General features: G+C 37.9%; 1 protein-coding gene across 4 annotated transcripts in view; it reads right to left on the bottom strand.

The window, feature by feature from the left end:
- LOC122670907 (serine/threonine-protein kinase TIO) overlaps window positions 1-22,850 on the bottom strand; it is a 62,402-nt gene that overhangs the window by 30,043 nt on the left and 9,509 nt on the right. For 2 of the 4 annotated variants that reach the window (XM_043867935.1, XM_043867934.1), the window contains exons 1-10: window positions 21,199-21,306; window positions 21,026-21,100; window positions 13,530-13,622; window positions 13,362-13,436; window positions 13,142-13,234; window positions 10,449-10,512; window positions 7,715-7,799; window positions 361-433; window positions 213-281; window positions 16-96 (exon numbers count right to left, since the gene is read on the bottom strand). In XM_043867935.1, coding sequence (XP_043723870.1) covers window positions 16-96; window positions 213-281; window positions 361-433; window positions 7,715-7,799; window positions 10,449-10,512; window positions 13,142-13,234; window positions 13,362-13,436; window positions 13,530-13,622; window positions 21,026-21,100; window positions 21,199-21,288 — 798 coding nt within the window. In that variant the 5' untranslated portion in view covers window positions 21,289-21,306. Of the gene's footprint in view, window positions 1-15; window positions 97-212; window positions 282-360; window positions 434-7,714; window positions 7,800-10,448; window positions 10,513-13,141; window positions 13,235-13,361; window positions 13,437-13,529; window positions 13,623-21,025; window positions 21,107-21,198; window positions 21,308-22,850 lie in introns of those variants that run through there. The other 2 variants (XM_043867933.1, XM_043867936.1) reach the window with 2 other exon arrangements.

Raw genomic sequence — 22,850 nt, 5'->3', positions numbered from 1 at the left:
TTAAGAGATTCTTACCCCTGCCTCAATCTCATCAGAGGTTTCTTTAACAAATGGATGCTCAAGAAGTGCAGGCCAAGTAAGCCTATTTTGTGGTACCTGTATTCCATGATTATGCAAATCAGCTTACCAGTTGAAAGAAACAGACCTTAAAGCAATAAACAGTTTAATATTCAATAGTAGTAAAAGAATTTTAGCTTCAGCCAGTTAATTACCTTATTTAGCAAGCCTTTTAGAAAGCTTTTAAAGTTTGGGCTCATGCTGTCAGGATATTTAACTGGATCCTGTAAATAAACGTGATAATCAATTCTTCTAGCCAATCATATTTTAACTTCTCACTTACACGAGAGGTTGAACATGTACCTTGATGATATGACGGATGAGTGCATATACTGAATTTGTATAAAATGGTGGCTGACCAACAAACAGTTCATACCTAACACAACACATATCATTGAGTTTATGCATTAATGATAAGGAATTGGGAAGTAAACAACCAATCAAGATAGAAATGAGATAACCACTAAAAAGAGAATTAACTTAAGCATGGTTGGAATGTTTACTTGGTGAAATAAAAATGAATATAAGATAAGTAGCAACTGCAGTTCTGTACACAGTTCCCATAAATTAAAAATAGTTTCTTCACTTCATCAAAAAGTATAATGGCTCATCAGATATTAGAACTCAGATCCAGAAAGACAAAACCCAGGAAACTGGTTTTGGGGGGTGGAAACTTAATAGATCTCCTCATCCCCAAAGAAGTTCTATATATGAAAATGTATTAAGTACAAATGTATCCTGAGAAACTATGTACGTACAAACAGAGAAATACAATGTACATAAAAATACAACAATAACCGTCCTCATCATAACACATAACATACACACTCACTAATTAAGAATACAAAAGTAAGCAAAACAACAATTTAAAAGCAGAACGGAAAATGAATTCAAAAGAACTTTTTTTTTCGCCTATCAAAAATAAGCATTTTCCAATATGCATGAACTGATAAACGACCACCATATTCACAGAACTTGTAGGTTCTTAACCAACAATTATTCTTCAAAATCATCATTCAACAAAATTAGAAGACAAACATCCTCAATGTAGGTAACTTCCATTTAACATGCTGCCTTCATCCTGGTGTTAAAGACTAAAACCCAAGGAAAGAGATGAGCTGCTCAGATGAAAAAAGAGGCTGCAAGTTGCTGCAGTAGCCCAAATTAATCAGAAGAAAAATAAAAAGAAACTGGAAGAAGAATGTAGTGGATAGGGGGAAGACCTAGAGGCTGCTCTGCTCACACAAATATAGCAAATAGCCTCTGCATGTGTGCACCAATGATTTGAAATCCAGTCTCTCTTAAGAGGAAGACCAGATCCAAGTCAAAGACTTGATAATTGATCACCCTGAGAGGTCAAACAGTTTTAATATAAGGCTACAGAATATAATATTATCACATATATTCATAGTTCAAAATTTCAGTCGAAATACCAAACTTTTGATGAAATGTTTCGGTTTCGACACTTGAAAACAGGAAATGGTATGTGAATTGAGGGGCCTTCACTATTTTGGCTTTTTCACTGAAATGAACCATCTTTTGGTGGCATATTTTGACCATTTGGCCAATTCTGGTAGTATATTTTGGTTTCAACTAGCGCTGAAACCTCAGTTGAAACCGAAATCTTGAACCTTGCATATATTAAGGAAAGGGAAAACATTATTTACACAGGACCATCAAGGGAATCATGTCTTGACATGCCACAACATTTCAGTCACATGGATGGCTCTTCTGGAGTCTGCACAAACTAGTTGTTCGATGAGGAGTATACCCCATGGATTACCTGTCTCAAGTTTCAGGTCCAACCACCACCACCATCACCATATAATCTACCACAGAACACACTTTACACTTGTATTTCAACATTTAAACCAAAGTTCGAAAGTCAAATTTTCAACCGGTTTGCATAGTTTTAGAGTGCCATGAGGGAAAATGCATTTACCACATTGATAGTGTTTAGATTGGTGTTATTATGTTGAGTTGGGATATATATATATATATATATATATACTAGTAAAGTATATATATATATATACTAGTAAAGTTGCACGTGCAAATGCACGTGTTTGCTTTTTTTCATGTATGAATCACTGAATTGAACACCCAACATTTTAGATGTTTTACTTAAATAATAAAATTGTTTATATAAACAAACATTACAGTAATCCATTTTTTCTTTTATTTCTTTAAAACTTCTTTTTATTTTATAATATATATTTTTTTTTTATTTTTTTATCATGGATAATATTGTAATATTTTATTTTTTTTTAAGATAAGATGTTATTAATGGAGGAAGAGTTGAATTTAGCTGAAAATTATAACAATTAATTGAGGGGGGGGGTTATCGATTGTTCAAGGAATAATGGATAATATTGTAAATTTTTTTTTTTGGTAAGATAAGATGGGATTATTTTATACATTGGAAAGTGGGGTAAAATGGGATTATTTAACTCTCTCTTTCTAATTTTTAATTTCTAATTAATAATTATCTTTTATTGAATTTATCTAAAAAAAGTGAGAAAACTGAATAGGGAAACGATTGGTCCCTTAAATTTTATAAAAGAATAATTAATGTAACATTGAGGGGGGTTTATTAATGAAGGAAGAATTTAATTTAGCTGAAAATTATAACAATTAATAATTAATAATTAATGAAGTGTATTTTCAAAATTATAACAATTAATTGAGGGGGGTTTATTGATTGTTCAAGGAATAATGGATAATATTGTAAATTTTCTTTTTGGTAAAATAAGATGGGATTATTTTATACATTGATAAGTGGGGTTTTATACATTGTTCAACGAAAAATGGGATTATTTTACTCTATCTTTATAATTTCTAATTTCTAATTAATAATTAATAATAATTATCTCTTATTGAATTTATCTAAAAAAACGTGAGAAAACTGAGTAGGGAAACGATTGGTCCATTAATTTTTATAAAAGAATAATTAATGTAACACTGTGGGTGGGGTTTATTAATGGAGGAAGAATTTAATTTAACTGAAAATTATAATAATTAATAATTAATGAAGGGTATTTTTTTGGGCTTATTGATATTATTGAAGGGTATTTTTGGTATGAAAATATTTGCCATGACTTTTCAGTTTCTACATTTATAATATAGTATGACATATATATATATCTGTGTGTGTGTGTAATGACTTAAAGTCACGGGTATCCTTGTCCTACACTGACTTCACTATATTATAAAAATACTATAGTGCTCACGGTTAGGCATTCAGCAAAACCGTGAGCCTGGTTTCTTCAAGGCTTGTGGCACCTCTCTTCTTCTTCTTCTTCTCTCGTGAAAGTAAGACTGGTAACCTGCCTTTGATATTGTTTAGTTGAAATCTAAAGATTACAAGAGAAAAAGAGAGCAAGGGTGAAAGATGTGGGTAGAAGGTTGAAGAAGAAAAGGAAGAATAGAAATTGTGGTAGAATGTTGTGTGTTAGAAAATGTTCTCTATCACACCTATATTTCTTCACTAACATAATATACGGAATTAAATACAACTCCCTAGGGTGGTAAAAAGTAGAAAAAGGGACAAATACAATGTAAGACAATACGTAAATAAACTAATTCCCAAAGTACTCTTAATACATAAACTCTAACACTCCCCCTCAAGCTGGAAACGGATTCGGATGGATTCGGATGCGGATCGAATTCGGATTTTCAACCATCCGTTTACACCTCTGCCTTGTGTAACCCGAACCTTCCTCCCCCTAGTGGATACAATTCACTCTCAATCCATAGTTTTAGATCATGATTCTCTTCTCCATATATTCTAGAACCTGTTGAATCTTCAAAAACCCTCAAGATCATTATTTACTTAATCTTTTATAATTAAGTATTCGGATTCAGATTTTTATCGGAGTATTCAGATTTTTTTCCGGATATCTCTAATCGAATACAGATACCCCTAAACAGATACGGATGCAGATCGAATCCGGATTTTCGGTTATCCATTTACAACCCTACATTTAAGGGCATTGGGGTCAAGTTTGGTCCGAGAGGATTTTTTAACATGAACATAACAAACACACCCAAAGACCTTAGGAGGAAGAAAGTAAGTAGAAACCTGAAGAGACAAGGTTGCCAAAGGAGATTTGGAACCAAGGAATTGTGTAGGCATGCGGTTAATTAAAGAGGCAATTATAAGAAGAGCATCAGACCAAAAAATTTTAGGAACATGCATGCCAAATAAAAGACTCCTAATGACCTCCAATAAATGGCAATTTTACCTCTCAGCTACCCCATTCTGTTGGGGTGTGTCAACACAAGCTAGCTGATGGATAATGTAATTCATAGTTGTCACGGCGGTTAGGCGACCTAAGGCGTTGAAGAGGATAAAAATCAAGGAGGCACCAAGTAGGCGAACAAGGTGTCCAAGGCACTCACCTTGGCGACCAAGGCATCCAAGTCAACCAAAGCGCCTAGACGCCTTGACAACTATGATGTCATTATCAGTAAAAAAGTTTTGGAGGTCACCGTACATGTACTCCCCCCTCCCCACCTTTATCAGAACAAATAATTTTGATTAGTTTCAAACTGAGTAAGGATCATCTGATAAAAAATTTTGCATGCATCACATACATCAATCTTATGTTTCACTAGAACAGTCCAAGTAGTGCGGGAAGGATGGCCAAGACGTTGATGCCAAAACACCACAGAGTCCACAGAACTGTTGTCACTATGTCCACACACATAAGACTAAGTTGTGGGGGAAAAAAATGGTCGAGGCTCAAGTAGGTAGAGCCTTTTCTCCTCACGTCCACTACCAATAATCCCTTCGTCACCAAATCTTGAAAGACAATGGGAAGGGAAAAAGAAACACAACAGTTCAAGGATTTAATTAAGTAACTCACAGATAAAAGATTAGTAGCAAAGTTAGAGACATAAAGAACGGAGTCAAGGGAAATGGAAGAAGTAACAGGAATACTGCCCTTACAAGAAATAGAGGAAAGGGAGCCATCAGCCACCCTGACCTTATCCCTACCAGAGCAAATGGAGTAGGAATCATAATAGTGAGACGTACCAGTCATGTGGTTAGTGGCACCAGAATCAATGACCCAAGATAGAGTTGTGGGGAGACCAGAGGTAGAGACCTGCAAAGCAGAAGTTGAGGAATTTGGCACTGTAGATGTAGAAGATGAGCTACCCAGCTGGGACAAAACCAAGCAGAATGCTGCAATATCCTCCTTGGTGAGAGAGCCAAAGTCAGCCTGTATGCTATGTGGGTACTCTATAGTATCAGTCTCAGTCATCAGAAACTAGCTCTCCCTATACAGCCACCACACATGAAGTGCCCAGCACCTCTCCCTAGTGTGCCCAGGTTTCCCACAATGGTTACATTTGAGCCTATCTCTGTCAACTCCACGAGGTGGCCCTTGGCCTCTACCACCACCATGCCAATCTCCCTGGAGGTAGAAAAGAGAGTAGACCACTTAAAGGGGGAAGCTGGTTCCATGGCCACTCTCCGAGTCTCCCCACTCTGCAAGTAGCTGCACACCTCATCAAGGGATGGAAGAGGAGACCAGCCCAAAATTTGTATCCAGAATGGCACATACTCCGGGTTCAAGCCACCAAGTGGAATAAGGACACGCACCTTCTCAAGTGTTCGGTAAACCTTAGCTTCATCTTCTGGGCTGGATAGTTGGAGGTCCCTCTAATGATCATACTCTTCCCAGAGTCCAATGACAGTATTATAGAACTCAGAAATAGTCCTATCTCCTTACTTCATTGTAATGACCTTTTGGAGAAGTTGATAAACCTTAGCCGAGTCACCTACCCAGTCATAAGTCTTGGAAACACTATCCCAGATATCCTTGATAGTTTCCTTCCTCATAAATCTCCTCTCAACCTCAGGCTTCATAGAGAAGATTAGCCAAGTCATAACGGTAGAGTTCTCAGTCTCCCATTTTGGATACATTAGATCATTTAGACTGTCCAAGTAGTTTGTGCATTTCAAAAACCTCACTACAAGCATCATTTCAGAAACAAGAAAAAACAGGGGAATGGTGCTGGCGATACCTTGAAATCAGGGAAGAAATGAGTTGTGGCTCAACAACCCTTCTCTTCAAGAACCGAGTGCAAGAGGAGATGAAAGGAGGGCCTAGAGCTAGGGGTGTCAATAAAGCCCGGCTGGCCCGAACCCGCGCCTGAGCCCGACCCGGACCCGACCCTGATTTTTCAACCCTGAGGCCGGGTTTGGGTTTAGTTATAGTCTAGCCCTGGTAGGGTCGGGTTGGGTCAGGGTTTAGATCCCGGGCTTAGCCCGGCCCGGCCCAACCCGACCCTGTATTAATTATAAGTATATAATATTGTATATATATATATATTTGGTCTAATATTTATTTATATATATAGCCTAATAAAAAAATTAAAAAGCAAAAGACAAAAAAAAGCCCTAAAGGCACATGGGATTACAAACAAAATCAGGGTCAAGGTCAAGGTCAAGACAGGGTCAATCAGGGCCAACCCGACCCTGCCCAACCCTATCAGGGTCAATCAGGGCCGGGTCGGGTCAGGAAAAACCCTAGCAGGGTCGGGACTGGGTTGAGGGTTTCTTGGCCCTGGCAGGGTCGGGTCGGGTCAGGGTTTAGGTTAAGGCCTCTAGGGTTGGGTTAGGGTTTAGGGCAGGCCCGGCCCAACCCGACCCATTGACACCCCTGCCTAGAGCGATCCAAATGGATCCTACCCCAGCCTCAATGGCAGCCGGATGAGAGAGAGGCCCATTCCAAGAAAAAACTGGCGGTATGGGGGAAAAGCTGCCCCACTTTGGTTTGAGCTTCAAAAACTTTATTTCTTCATGTGACGCCTCCTCTTGATGCTCAAATGATCTTCAAACAAGTTCATCTCATGGTTTCTTCGAATCTTTCACATAGTATTTTCTTCCTTGGAACCCCTTCATAGCCTAGGGTTCCAAAGAGAGGAAATGGAAGCGGAGAACTTAAAGCACGAATCTCGAACCTAAACCGTGAGCTCTTATACCAAGTTGAAATCTAAAGATTGCAATAGAACAAGAGAGCAAGAGAGAAAGATGCGGGTAGAAGGTTGAAGAAGAGAAAGAGAGGTAACTTAGGGGTATTGTATATGTTGGGGACATATAGAATGGTTCAAAATCCTCTCAAGTAGCATATTGTAGATTTAGAAGACCAGTTTTAAAATGAGCAGAGTTGGTGTCACACCCTAACCCATGACCTGTTTTGGACCTCCTCATCAATGCCAAAATTGGAATCATTATGTTGAGTCCTAGCCCTAATTCTAGGTGTGGTGACCCATGTGTTGACATACATTATTGTTGCCCTTACTTAACAGCTAGAGCTTTTGGGATAAGCTTTTGTAACATGGTATCAAAACCAAGAAATCGGGTGTTCGATCCCTGGTAAACGCGAGGACACCTGTGTGTGGCAAAGCAGCAAAATAACACCCAGCTATACTTTCAACCAAAAGAATGACAACAGAAAGAAGGAAATAGAAAGGTAAACCCACAAAACAAAAACAAAAAACAGCTGCCTAACCATACCATAGAAATAGGACATAAAAATTTCTCAAACCAATTGTAGCACATGAAACAAAGCCTATCATCAGAAGAGATAAAAACCCATCAATATCATCGATAGTATAAAAGAGAAGGTGAAAAATTGATACATACAGAATAACTCCAAGAGACCATAAATCAGCAGTGTGGTTATACGGCTGTTCGCGGACCAGTTCTGGAGCCATGTACAATGGAGTTCCTGAAAAAAGCATCTGGTAAAAATTGAGCTTGAAAAGCTAAAAGTAGCAAACCCTGTGAAGCAACAAACTGTTTATGGGATGATATTACTGGTGCCATTTGGTAACATCACCTCAAGAGCATTTTAGGAAAACATAGATGTGCAACAACAAAGGCTTCACCAACTGAGGGGAATGTGATCAATTTTAACATCGCCAGGAATCAAAGAGTTTAGGCCTAGTTCCCCACCTCCCAGTTGGAACAGTGACACTGCATTTCGACAGCTCTTCTTTTGGTAACCCCATGCCTTCTGCTGTGGAGAGGGTGTTATTAGAACGAGCACAGGGGAGGTTTTGGGACATACTTGTGAACAAATGGAGTAAGACCATAGTTGTCAAAGCATCACCTAGGCAACAAGACACTTTCCCAAAGGCTAGGTGTGTTCTCGCCTTATTTTTGCACACAAGGTGCCCGCCTTGGTCGCATAGGTTAGTTTTTTTTCTTTTTTCTTTTTTTAATCATTCCATCTCATTAGGGCCTAAAACACTAAAACCTACATAGCATGCACTATGCACCCTAGGCGCCTGGTCACCGCCTTGTGCCGCCATATTGCCGTGGCAACTATGAATAGGTCATTGGGTTAAAGCTGAATTGCTACTCTAATTTTGGGGGTTGGAATATGCTGAGGGAGGCTTTCACTAACATTACAGTAGAAGGCAACTCTTCAACTATCATAGCTCTGGTGTCTACTAGTAAGGAGAGTCCTTGGAGATTTGTGAAAGTCATTAGACATGTAAAACAAGTTGCTGGTTCCACTGGAAGTCAAAGGCAGCAAGTGATCAAGTGGACTCTTTCTATAGGCAAGGGGTTTGATAGACCAAGTTAGTGTTCAGGATATTCCCTTCCTTTGGATGACTAAGCTTATCCTCTATTTGAATATGTAATTGTGTATGTTTTTGTAATGTTTCAAAAGCCTTTGGACTACATGTATTGGGTCTTGTACTTCATCTTTTCTTATCAATTAGGTTTTTATTTATCGATAAAACAACAAAAGGCTTTACGACTGAAATATGTTCAGACATTGAAAGAACATAGTTATGCAATTAAATGTTAACTCATAAAAGTCAGAATTGCAAAGAAATTATGATCACCCAGTTCACTCAGAAAGAACCAGCACATATTTCTCCAATGAATAATCATGAGCATAAATTACCAACATGACCTGATGAATGTGCTGTTTTTATTTTATTTTTTGGTGCAACTGATGAATGTAGTTTGCAGAAAAAAAAATTACATGATAATAATGCTAATCTCCATTTTCATGGGATCAAGGATTAAGAGGAAATCCACTGGCTTCTAAGTGCAACTGTTGCGGGAGGCCTAAGAGGGAAACCACTGACCATTGCCTGATTGCAGGAGGCACTGCGGCGAAGGTTTGGAGGTTCTTTTCGTGTGTCTTTGATATTGATTTGCAGCATTCACAGGACGTCAGAGGTCGTATTTCTCTTTGGCATGGGTCAGCGACTCAGCGGGTTGTGGCAGTCTATGTGCCTATGTTACAGGGCTTTTACCTTGATTGTTTGGGAGTTATGGAAGGAAAGGAACAACAGATAACATGGGGAAAGCAGGCGGGCTTCTTGTGCTATTATTGAATGCGTTAAGCGCTAGGTGAGAAGCCTTACGTACCCACCCAGGATCGAGCGATCATCTTTCCCTAGAGATGGTTTAATTCTGCAAGTTTTGGGTCTTTCAGCTACTCCTGCCCGGCTGAAAAGTCTTCTTCCTGTTTATTGGTCCCCACCTTTTTTTCTCGGTGAAGCTTAATGTGGATGGTGCATGTAGAGGCAATCCTGGTGTTGTAGGGGGTGGAGGGGTAATCAGGGATAAGGAAGGTGTTGTGTTGGCTGCCTTCTCTCATTTCTATGGTGATTGCACTAACTCAGGCCGAAATGAGAGCTCTGAGAGATGGCTTGACGTTGTGCCATGATTTGGGTCTTTCAGATGTTGTGGTTAATTCAGACTCTGCTTCCACTGTTAGAATGATTAGTAATAAGAGATGTAATCTCTGGAGGGGTTGGTATTGTTTCCAGGAGGTCACGGCCTTACTTAGTTCTACTCGGCCGCTGGTCACCTTTGCTTACAGAGAGAGTAACAAGGTGGCTGATTGGATGGCCAACCTGGCCTGTGATACGGGTTCCTCTATCAATTACCCCGTTGGCAGCCCGCTGCCTGGTGATCTGCAGCATATTCTTAGAGAGGACAGGGCTGGTTTGCCAGTTCTAAGGAAATAGTTTTTTAAGTTTGTATGGGTCGGGTCCAGAGTTGAGTTGAGAGTATCTGCTCCTTTGGGTTGGGGTAAGGTGGTACATCCCCCGCCTTGTATTCTTTATTCATTGATTGATTTTAATAATATTCTAGGGGCTGGCCCGAGTCCCAGGTAATATTCGGGTTTTTAAAAAAAAGGATTAGAAATTTATTACATGATAATAATGCATATCTACTTTTTGCATGGCATCAAAGATTATAAACTTACTAGTACATCCAGTACAATGCTTTCAGTTCAAGTTTGTATTAGTCCATGGTACAAGAACATGGGCTGAGAACATAAACATAAAGGCCTCCCAAATAGTCAAAAGACACTGTAAGCACATAAGACATATATAGAGCTAACCTTTTATAGAGCGTAAGACAACAGTATTTGTTGACATTGCTCGTGCAAATCCAAAGTCACAAAGCTGTAGCATAAAGCAGACAAAAAAACAAATTAGACCTGGCTACATGGCTCTACAGTGATGAGCTAAAATTGGAGAGGATATTGAAGAAGGATTATAAAGAAGAAGATCTTAAGGAGCTCCGAGTGCAGCAAAGATATCATGGTCCTGAAACTCTGAAAGCCAACATCAGGCCAAGCACTTGGCAGCTCAAAGGTCATTAATTGATTTCTCTCCCTCACCATACAATCATTAATTGTACAACTAAAACATGTCCCACTTCCAGTTTTTTTATTTGGAGCATTTGAACTTTCAAGTAGTTTAATTTTTAACTTGAATAGACATTCCTTTTTCTTTTCTTTCTTTTTTTCTTTTCTTAATTAGTAACCAATAACTTTGGACCAATATTATGAAAGTATAGAGGGAGTGAGTGTTTTCAATTTTTTTCCTCTTGAAATATGCACAAAGAGAAGAAAAGGATGTTGCTCGAGCCTTACTTTAGAAAGACGGATAAAGTTCCCCGCTTATGCTGTAAAATGAAGAATAACCACAACAATATCTATGAATTTACAACTGAGTTCCATCATTTTGTTGTAATTGGAGTAATTGCTATCTAGAGACGAGTACTTTATTCAACATCGCGTATCCTATATTTTAAGATTGCATAGAAATCTCTGAGTGATTCCTGCTTCTATACAGATAGATTAGTGCTCTAGTTTGTTAACAAGCCCATCACAGTCTCCCAATATAATATATTTGTTGATCATAGCAATGAAAAAGATGTATAGTTCTAAAAGGTCTGGATAGTGTACAATTTTCCGGGGTTACCTCTTTATTGCAAGTTGTAAGAAGGCTGTTAAAGATCAGAACCAAAGATTAATGTGAGATAATAAGATAATACATAGTGAGTGATCATACGTCTAGTCAATGGAATTCTATTAGCCTTCATAACAAAGTGTTTCTTCCTAATGCATCCCCAATGACAGAAGTAGACGTTCCAAAATGATTTGAAGCTTGTAACATACAATGATATATATCAAAGATATCATTTAAGCTCCAAAAAGTAACAGTGACATAAATGTAAAGAGTTCATACGATAGCTTCTTCCCCTAGGAGGAAAAGATTTATCGTTAAGCGTGCAGTGATCATGGATCAAACACGTGTCCTTAAGATCTTCAGTCTGATTCTATCCCCAGAGTTTATAGGATATGAACCATCAACAGAGGGCATACCAAGTGCACGAGGCTCCCGCCACTCCGGGGTCTGGGGAGGTTCATAATGTATGCAGCCTTACCCCTGCTTTCGCACAGAGGCTGTTTCCAGACTTGAACCCATGACCACTTGGTCACAATGGAACAACCTTAGCATTGCACCAAGTCCCACCCTCTACAACTTGAAGAAAAAGAAAGGGTAACAAGTCACAGATCCCTTAACATGCTGAACTTTTAATAACTTTCAATGTAGATCAGAATTCGTGAAATGTGCAAAAAAGGCATACAGATCAAGATTACTAAAAGAAAATATTTTCAAGAGGGGGGAAAATATATATATATTAATTCTAGGAAATATCAGCAGGACCATCCCCATCAGCATTCCAAGCCCTTGATCCAAACAAGTTTTAACCATGGGATTATTTTATGACAAAGGACTTCCCAATAACGCACTATTTAACCTGAAGGTATTTACAATTTCCCACATTTTTCAGCCATCCACTTGATTGTAGTAAGTTCTTTCATAATCCATTATGGTTCAAAATTTTCCTTCTTTGCTTATAGATTCCATTCTATTACCTTATGCTATACCCTGATAATTTCCTCCCCCTAGCATTATTCTTTCAATCTAATGACCTATTAACATTAAAAACCTATTAGCAACCCTATACTCTCATACCTCCTGGTATTATACCTGGGAAAGCAGGGTTCATAGGTTGTAAAACCTATTCTGCATCGTTAGTAGAACTACAGATTTCCTGAGGAGAACACAGGATAGTCAGAGAATCCTACTGAACTATCTGAGGTTTCAGCACCTCAAAAATACTAAAAACAAACATATATGGATGCACATCATATAGATTCTCAAGTTAGATGGATAATATTGCCGGCGTCAAACTCCAACATGGACACAAGGTGTCAAAGTCGGCTAAGCCCCAAAATTAGGATTCAGGGAGTCGGATCTTTGAGGAATTTTTAATTGCAGATTTTGGAATTCATTATATATTATATGTATTGATAAAAATAGGATATTAGTATTATGAAAGGATCAAATTATTTATATACATTTACTTTAGTAGTTTGTAACTAATTTGTTTGTATTGCCTCTACATATCAAGTCTAATTTAGCATGGCCTAAACTTATTTACAAGTAGTATAATAAGAGATCAAATTATTTACATATGTGAGCATGCGTGAGTAGGAGTCATTTTATATACTTAATATATACAGAGGTTTGTGTTGTAGCAGTTGTAGACTAGGAGTATTATCAGTGGTGCAAGAGAATTTTAGCAGTAGTAGTAGGCATGTCCAATTGTCCATGCCAGTCGCCATAGCAGTTTCAAAATCTGTGTTAACAAATGTCAGAAACAGGTGTCCACTATGTTTAAGTGTCCAATTAAAATAGGAAACAATAGAACACATTCTTTTCCGAAGTAACCAACCTTAACAACAGATCCAGCACCAATGAGTATATTCTGTGGCTTCATATCCCGATGGATAATGCGATTGGAGTGTAAGTAATACAATGCCCCCACCTGATTTTTCCAACAGCAGAATTTCCATATAAGAGATAAAGATCAGTAATGGATAATCATAAGAGCTTGAATATCACACATTATAAAAATATTTATGATAGAGATAATTGTCCAATAAAAAATATACCAACTGCTTTGCAATTGCTTGAACTTGCTCTTCCGGTAAGCACTTGTCATCCTCAAGAATCTCAAAGAGTTCGCCCTAAGCATAAGAAATGGCCATTACTACTCATAGTAGTTTACAGGATATTTAAAACACCCTTACATACAGTTCAAAAAAGAATAGATTTCTTACTTGTGCGAATTCTGTAACAACACAAAATTCTTGTGGGCTTTCAAAGGAGTCAAGCATTTCAATTATATTTTCATGTTTCAACTTCCTTAGAATCTGCAAGTTCCAATCAAAAGCGAGAGCTGTAAATTACTAGAGTTCCTGTAATCATTGTATGACAATGAACATTTTCAAATGAAATATAGCTCCTAATGTACTTGGGGGGAAATGTGTCGGCAACTACTGATAGTAAGAGATTCATTGGCAATTTATGAATAAAGATAAAGAAGCTTCCTCGATGTCTAAACATCAGTAATACCAAAAGAGAAAAATCTGAATCATAAAGTGTTGATAATTGACTTGTTTCAAGCAGATACTCTCTTTACAAGTGACGAACCACTTAAATCAAGACGTAAAAATTAAGACTGAGGATCTGTGGACGGCACATAGTTGTGCCACGTGACAAGTTAGATGAAGCTGCAATTTGGTGGACAGATAGAACCCCAAGTCCCCTGCTGACATAAGTTTCAGCCCAAATAAAATTTGCTACATGGAAAAATAGAGTATTTAAAAATGCAAGACTAGAAAGAGGATATGTGGACCACAAGGTGCTCATATAAGTACAAAGGAGGGGTATGTCATTACATTAGAGGTTAAATGATTGAATAACATCCTGAAATTTGACACGTGGCTCATCCAGACCATTCTCCAGATATCCAACTGTCAAAATTGCCACATCATCTTTCAGTTATGTATATAACTAATAGGAAAGAACCAGAAATGTTAAGGTGGAAAACCAGTTCCAGCTGGTGGAGGAAGAAGAAGAGAGGCTGCAGAAAAGACAAAGTTAGTCAGTCATCGACCTACACTATTTCATTATGTGTGTGTATATATATATATATAATTACAAGTATGATCCTTACAGTTTTGGATATTGCAACAAAGGCCACAAACATATAGAATCCCCTATGTACCCTACAAACTACTATTCCAACACTCCCCCACCCCCAAGCTGGAGAATAGATGTTTGCATGCCCAGCTTACATAGAAGATATGAAACGGTTAAAAGCTGATTCTGTTTTCTAGTTGATCACAAATCTTTACAAATGATGTAAAAACAAGCCCAACGCCAATCGTTTCCTTTATGAACTGACAATAAATTTCAATGTGCTTTGTACGGTTGTGTTGAGCTGGATTATGAGCTATACTTATAGAAGTTTTGTTATCATAGTATAATCTCATTTGAGCTATCAACCTTAGAATCTAGCTCTTGCACTTGTCGCTTCAACCATAGGAGCTCACAAAATCCATGTGCTATGGCCCTAAACTCAGCATCAACACTTGATCTAGCCACAATTGACTGCTTCGTACTTCTCCAAGCAACTAAGTTCCCAGCCACAAACATGTAGTATCCTAATGAGGATACTCTATCAATCACATGCCAGCCCAGTCTAAATCATTGTAGGCTTCAATCCTTAAGTGGTTATTTTTAGTGAACAACCATCCATTTCAAGGGTTGGATTACAGGCAAGGTTCAAGAACTCGGTTTCGGTACTGGTTTCGCCCAGCCAAAAAATCGAGTTGGGCCGAGATCTCTACGAGTTGGTGTAAATTATTTTTTTTTTAACTCGAAGGCTGGTTTCGGTGGGTTTTAGACCTAATTAGGGCCTGAAACTTGGTGATCAGCCTATTTTAGGCCATTTAAACACAATGGCACTATCAGATTTTGCAAAAACAAAGTCCAAATAGGAGTTTCACTTCGGACCTATGGTTGGTAGGTGACGACGTACTAATAGGCCAATTCTACACATAATGTAGTAATTGAAAGCAATCAAATCATACAATTAATATAAAACAACTTAAATAAACATTACAAATGTAAAAGTGTACAATACATCAATCTTAACGTATTACATATATCTCTATCATTCCAAGCCATGTTATGTAAACCTCTTATTGGAAAACATAGGATTCCCATGTCATAGTACTGTTGTGGAATTGCATGTAGTCTTCAACACAAGTCATATAAGTGTTATCATCAGCTAACCGAAGGTACCCTATCCTAGGGTATGGAAGAGGCAAGTTTGTAACTAATTGCTGTATCCGGATAGTTCTCCGTCGAAAATCCTCAAAAATCAGGTCAAATGCACACTTCCCTCACTTCCCTGTCGAGACAGTCAAGTTCTGGAGAGATCTCGACTGTCTCGGTCGAGTTATGTACATTATAAAGGTAAGTTTGGTCCAAATCTCGGTTGAACCGAGATCTCGACTGAGTTGGGGTAATATTTCATTTCGCCTTAAGTCTCGTCTCGTTTTTTCAAAAACAGAGATATTACCGATATCTCGGCGAGTTCTTGAACTATGATTACAGGCACCTAAGAACATGGGACACTGCTTCCATATGTCTTGTTCTAGGAGCATGCATAAGCTTGCTTACCACACTAACTGCATATGCAGTGTGAGAACAAATGATGGAGAGAGAAATCAATTTTCCCATCAGTCTTGATACCTCCATGTGATGCAGATTCATCACCAAATAGGGCTTGTTTCATTGGGAATAAGTCTAGGGTTGGGTTACATACATGTTGGGCCTTTGATCCCATGGGTTTCTAATGTAATAGGCCACTTTTATGGGCCTAAAATATGGGTATATAGGTTGCATACGGGATTAGCCCAATTTTTAGTTTATTTTTATGTTTTTTAATTGAACCGGTTCAAATTGGTTGCATCCAATTGGTTCAATTCATAGTTGTCACGTCGGCACGGCGATCCAAGTTGGTGGAGGGGTGTCATGTCGATATATCGACATGTCGCCAGCCATGGCATTGCCATGGCGATCATATCGACCATGTTTTATTTTTTATTTTCTCTATTTTTAATGTCATTTAGTATGCTATAATATATACCCTATAACATCAAAAATTAACATGAAAGTGTACTACTAGTCTACTATGGTTTAATTCATGAAAGTGTAATATCCATTAGTGTATATGAAATCATGGATTATCAAATAATTGTAGCAATAGTCTTGCTGACAATAAAGTTGAAAAATCATAAGAGTTGAGATATGATTCATATGAAAGTGACTACAAAAGTAACAAAACAAAAAAACAATTACAAGAACGTAATTTATATTGAGTGAATAAAGCTAATAAACAACCCATCTAAATAAATAAAACAAATTGCTGATGTAAATATGTGATTGTGTATTAGTCAATAGTGTATTAGTGTTTTCTGTTTGATGTTTTTTTTAATTTTTTTATGTTAAGGAAAAAACATTAAAATAAAAAATGGTTTAAAAAATTAAGTTTTATAATTTAAAACAACCATGTCGCCCGATATGGCCATATGTCGTGGTATGGCGTCCATGGCGACGACATGGAGGCCATATCGGTCGATATTCTTACATCATCCATATCAGTTGTCGATATGCCTACTTCTCCAGCGATATGACGCCATGGCGGCGATATGGCGCTGCCATGACAATTATGGTTCAATTTAAGTGATCATGTGACTTGGTTAAGTGGTCATGTGACAACTTAAGTGGTCATGTGATGTAAGTTGGGCTGGATTAGGACTCTATAAATCCAGCCATGTTTTGAGTCTATTTTCTTTAGTATTCTAGTTTCCTAGTCAGTTTAAGTTACCTAATAGGTTAGGGATAGGGTTAGGCCATTCCTTTTTAGTGTCTAAGTCTATTTTTTGAGTCTTCTATATAAGTTAGTAAGGGAGGCCAGCATTGAACACGAATTTGATTAATAAAAATTAACTTTATGCTTGCTGCCATTGCTGCTGCTCTTTGTGAGTGTGTATCCTTGTGGATCTCAAGGTGGTGAAGGGTAGGTAGACTCCTGCGACTCCTTGCATTGTGAAGATCGGGAAGTTTCTTCAAGTTATCAAGCTGTTGCCATTGTTCTCTGCAATCCAGTAAGTTTGAACCTGCTATTTGTTTTTAAACCTTCTTCTACCAGCCTTTATCTTCCCTTAGACCTAATCCAAATTCCCATCCTAAATCCTAGTGTTGTCCATTCAAACCAGCAACCCCTTTTGCGATTGATCCTGTTGTCTGGCTCCTAGTAGGTCTCCTACCTATCTAGGACTACATAACCATGCATCAATCATTTGAAGGCCCTTATCTTCCCCTAACTTGTGATTCTGGTCAATTGGAGAGTTAGTAGGTTTACAACCCAACACTCATGTCTCCTTTAATAAATCCAGCACATACTTCCTCAGACAAATGTGGATTCTTTTCTTGGATCTTGCCACTTAAATTCCCAAAAAATGCTTTAAGGTGACAAGGTTTTTTATCTCAAACTGTTACGCCAAGTAAGTTTTGAGTCTCTTAACCTCTTTTTCATGTCACAACAATATCATCTACACAGGCAATCAGAGCAGTGATATTGCTGTTATCAATTTTGATGAACCACTTATGATCAGGCTGACTATGAATGTATCCATTCCTTAGCATAGCTAGTCTAAATCTATCAAACCAAACCTTTGGTGATTGTTTTAGACCATAAAGAGCCTTCCCAAGTCAGCCCACTTTACTTCCAGTTATGAAGAACTTGAAACTAGGTGGAATTTGCATGTATACCTCACTATGGAGAAAGGAATTCTTCACATCAAATTGATATAAAGGACAATCCTAATTCACTACTAGGGATAGGAGATTAGGAGCACTATAATTGAGTTTAGTTTTGCAACTGGAGAAAATGTTTCTTGATAGTCAACTACATACACTTAGTTATATTCCTTAGCCACCAGTCTAGCCTTGTACCTGTCTACTGTGTCATCAAAGTGATGCTTAACTGAGAACATGCATCTGCAGCCCACGGGTTTCACCCTTTTAAAAGATCTACCAATTGCCACGTACAATTCTTCTCAAGTGACTTCATCTCTTCAGACAAAGCTACCTTCCACTCGGGATTAGCCATTGCTTTGGCAACATTTTTGGGAATGATGATTAAGGATTAGGTAATTAAATAAGCACAACTTGTAGGAGAGATACAGTTACAGGATAAACTTAGTTATAGGATTAATGTAGGCCCTTTTCCTTTTTTGCTGCAATTGGAAGATCTAACTCAGGCGAATAGGTTAAAATATTACCTGGATTAGGTTGAGGATCAAAAGAATATCATTGGCAGGTCTTCTTTTCCCTTTGTTTGTGTATAAGTAACTCATTTTCCTTAGTCCCTCCAAGGTTCTCTAGTTACCTTGTGTCTCCATCCACTAAAACTCCCTCTGCCTCACATTCTCAAGTAATCCCAACTTCTTTCACAGCTCCTACATCTATAGGTTTATCAATAGCAAAAGAGAAGGATGGGGCACGTGAATGTTGGATCACCTCTTCTCTTTGACTCTCCCACTGAAGAAGTTTTGAAGAGAAAGGTCAGAGGATGCGATTAGACATTCTAGGGTTAGGGTTTGGGAAGGTGAAGGTGAAGATCGTTCTGGGCAGCGGTGATAGAGGAGGTGAATGGGGAGAGGTGCTCGTGGCGGTCATTTTGGAGATTTCTCTTACATTTCTTGGCAGAGGAGGTGGTGACGCTGCTCAGGATGACTGGGGAGAGGTGTTCGTGGTGGTCGTTTTTTCACGTTCCTTGGCAAAAGAAGTTGCGGGTCCCATGTTTCTTGGCTGAAGAAGAGGGTCTGCTGCTCATGATGAGTAGGGGAACATGCTCATGGTGGTTGTTTCAAGTTTTTCTCTCACTTTTCTTGGTGGAAGAGCCAGTGGCTCTACTCCTCCCCTGCCGACATCCATGCTTGATAGCCCCAAGCAGTGGAGATGCTGAAGAGAACTCTGGAGGGTGGTGCATTAACTGTTTCAAGTTATGGTTAATCACCTAAAAATATGATTTAGTTAACTACACTAGCTAGGAGAGCACATAACCATTTTTTGTGCCTCTTTTCTAGCACCAAGGCTAAAATGTGGGCGATACCAGTCTTGAAGGGACAGAGTATTAGTCAAGGCAAATGAGAAACTAGCAACAAACCATATTGCTATAGTAGAGGTACCAATGAGAAACATATGGTTAAAATCAATATGGTACTGATTACAGAAAGAACATGATTGTAAGCTGAAAACCCCAATCAAGAAGAATGCTTGGATGAGGGAAAGATTCTGGTTCGGCTCTCAAACTCCCCTCAGCTTTGATACCAACTTATCAGTTATATACTATAATATAACTGTCTGGAAGAACCAGAACTGGTAAGGTGGAAGACCAGTTCCAAGAAGAAGAGAGACTGAAGAGAAGACAGTGTTAGTCAGTCATTGACCTACACTGTTTCATTAAATATATATATATATATATATAGACAGAAAATTATAACAAGTATGTGCATTATAACTAAGGACACAGAAACATATAATTCCCTGTGTGCCCCTACGAACTGCTATTCCAACACTTCCCATGTGGCACAGGTAGGTGTGCCTTCTGCATCTTTTTTCCTAAAAATTATATCAAAAACCAAAGCTTATATTACATCCTTTGAAAATTTGTGAAAAAATTAAGAAGGAACCAACCACCCATATGAATTATTACTAAACCGTTCTTATAAAGGCAGTACAGTTATGGTCTAATCTCAGCCGAGTTTACTCATTAAGTATGATAGTACTACAAACCTATGTATAATCAGTAATCACAAGAGATTCCCATAGAAGAAATCCCCAAAGCAACATATTTGAAGGAACATAAATGAAGGCCACAACAATGTTTTGATTAAACAAAATCAATACATTGGGAAAGATGGGGATTTTAGTAAATACTTATATAACCTAATAAATAATATGGTTAAGAGATCAGTATTTGGTCGTGTAGCACCTGCACCAGCATGGGGACCAATAAGAATGCATGCAGGAGCACTTAACTGAATGGGATTTTTTAGTTCACTGGGGGGCTGAGCAGTAATTTTGCACGGTCCTGTATCTAGGCGCAGGAACCACGCAACCGGTTAGCATTCTTTTTCCCATATAACATATTCACTTTCTTAAGCCTAGAGTTGGGGGAGAAGAAAAAAAGAATGGAAGTTTTTTACCTCAGCAATACAAGCTGGCATACATACTCTGTCCCTTTTTTGCATTCTCATCTCATTTTCATATGTTCATCATCTTTTTTATGTATTTGATATATCTATATACAGATCCAAGTTAGTCACCTTTGGGTTTTCCATTTCCAAACTGAAGAATATTCCAAATATGTCTCTGAGCCTTTTAGGCAGTTGGCACATTTTGATGCCCCACATCTGAGAATAGCATTCTACCCGCTAAAGTGCAAACAGAAATACACTCGGCAATTAACTTACCTCAAATTTACCAATAGGCAACTGTTATCACACTCACAAGCTCAAAAAATTAGTGAATGAAAAGAAGAAAAAATAAATAAACTCTTTGATCAAACAGAAATCAGAGAACCCAACTGGATAAAACACAAAAAGAAATTGGACATCCTAACATGACCAAATTTCTAGCAAAAACATCCCTTAGATATTAATGTAGACCCAATTGGAGGTTCAAAAAATACCTCAATTTCCTGTCTTAGATTCTGAATATCTTTCTCACTTTTGCCATGCTTAAGAATGAATTTCATTGCTACAGTCTGCCAGACAAGACACAACAATAGCATTACAATCATGTAATCATCTTCATACAGCTTTTCTTCTAATGTCAAGGAAAGATCAAAACTACAACCAATACCTGCCCAGTGTATTTCCTTCTTCCTTTGTATACTTTCCCAAAAGAACCTTCACCGACCAGTTCTATCACATGGTAATTCTCAACACCCATATTCTAAACCTGCAAATGACTTGTAATCAATGTTTTTAAAAGCTAATCATGATATGGAGCACTCCACTCTTAAAAAAGGTGAGGCATAAGTGTGCGTGTGAGAGAGAAAGGGAGATATCTATGTCTTTCTTTTATGTTGTACCACATTCTTTTTAATACAAATTAAAAGAGCTAATAAAAAATGAAGGAAAAGTCTTAAGGTTGATGAACTTTTAAATAACACTGAAGATTAAAAAAATTTAAGCCCAAAATGATAGAAATCAATGATGCTTACACCTCTGGAATCTAGCAAACTGAAGTGCCACCTCATAAACATCCGAATTCCTTAGGCTTAACACCCCATTGACATAACCTGTTTCACTGGTACACCAAAGGGCATTTTCAATATGCCTTGCCCCGAGGCATTCCCCGTGGCAACACCCCATATGCCTCTGAAAGCACTGCTTCTGAGCTATTAGATAAAATGTATGTTTACAGCAAGGGCGACCGAACATAGAAAATATAAAATACCAAATTATTAGCATGCATAGGAAAGATGCCATTGTTTTGGTTATTCCTTAAAGCCACATGGGTATACCTTATCACAGTGGGTTTACCAGACTATGTAGAACTTTTTCAAACTTTATTATGATCATATGATGTAAGCAGTTTAGTCTGTGACAGCTATATTGGTTTGGGGCCAGCATTGGAGACAAGTTCAATATCATTCACTTGGTACTGAAGCCAATGACCGTGAAGTAGCACCCAACCAATCAAGCAATGTTATTACTAGAACAATCAGGAACATTAGTCAATTGGGTTACAGAATAAATATGAAAAGGAAGATAAAGTTGACTACTAGTGTAGCAAGTCCTGCCTCAGAGAAAATAAAATTTAGGACTAGAAAAAATGACAAGTGTTCTATCCACATCGGCATGGTAAGATTTATAGATATCTTCCAAAAGGCAACTTATGTTCTTCTAGACAATGACAAAAGGCAAATGGAGAACAATGAATAACATGTTCCACTTTAAATGTTTGATTTGAATCATCATTACCTTGCAAAGTTTTACACTTTTTATGGAAGGTCATGAGTAAAGCACATGAGTCATATCTGAGAAAGGTTTAAAACACAGAATTGAAGAAGGCTAATAACAATAAAGGGCCTATATCAGTGAAGAAACTTCAGATTAGAATAATCCCACATTGGAAAACACTAGGACCTTAGATGCGTCCATGTACCACTTGGGTCTCTCCATCTAATTGCTTAAGCTTTTGGGTTAGATAATTAACCAAACTCTGGGCCACAGTCTTTAATGAAACTTTAAATTCACGGAGGATTGATCTGGTTTAGTTTTGAAACAAATTCTATTACTCTGGTTCTATTTTATGCGTCACCTGGGAGGACAGAATTCTGTCCTTCAACTATTGTGTATATCAGTGGGAGGCATGATTAGTAAGTTCAGGTATGGCAAAAAAAGGGTATGGATACATACGAGTATTAAACGGACTAGATGTCAATAATACTTTTCAAAAATCCGGCGCAATAAAACGTGTACTACATTGATACGATACGTGTTTAA

Source organism: Telopea speciosissima, chromosome 8 (assembly GCF_018873765.1).
Source record: "Telopea speciosissima isolate NSW1024214 ecotype Mountain lineage chromosome 8, Tspe_v1, whole genome shotgun sequence".
Lineage (NCBI taxonomy): Eukaryota > Viridiplantae > Streptophyta > Magnoliopsida > Proteales > Proteaceae > Telopea > Telopea speciosissima.
Note: the sequence above shows the minus strand (reverse complement) of the source record. Positions and strands in the feature narration are given on the sequence as shown.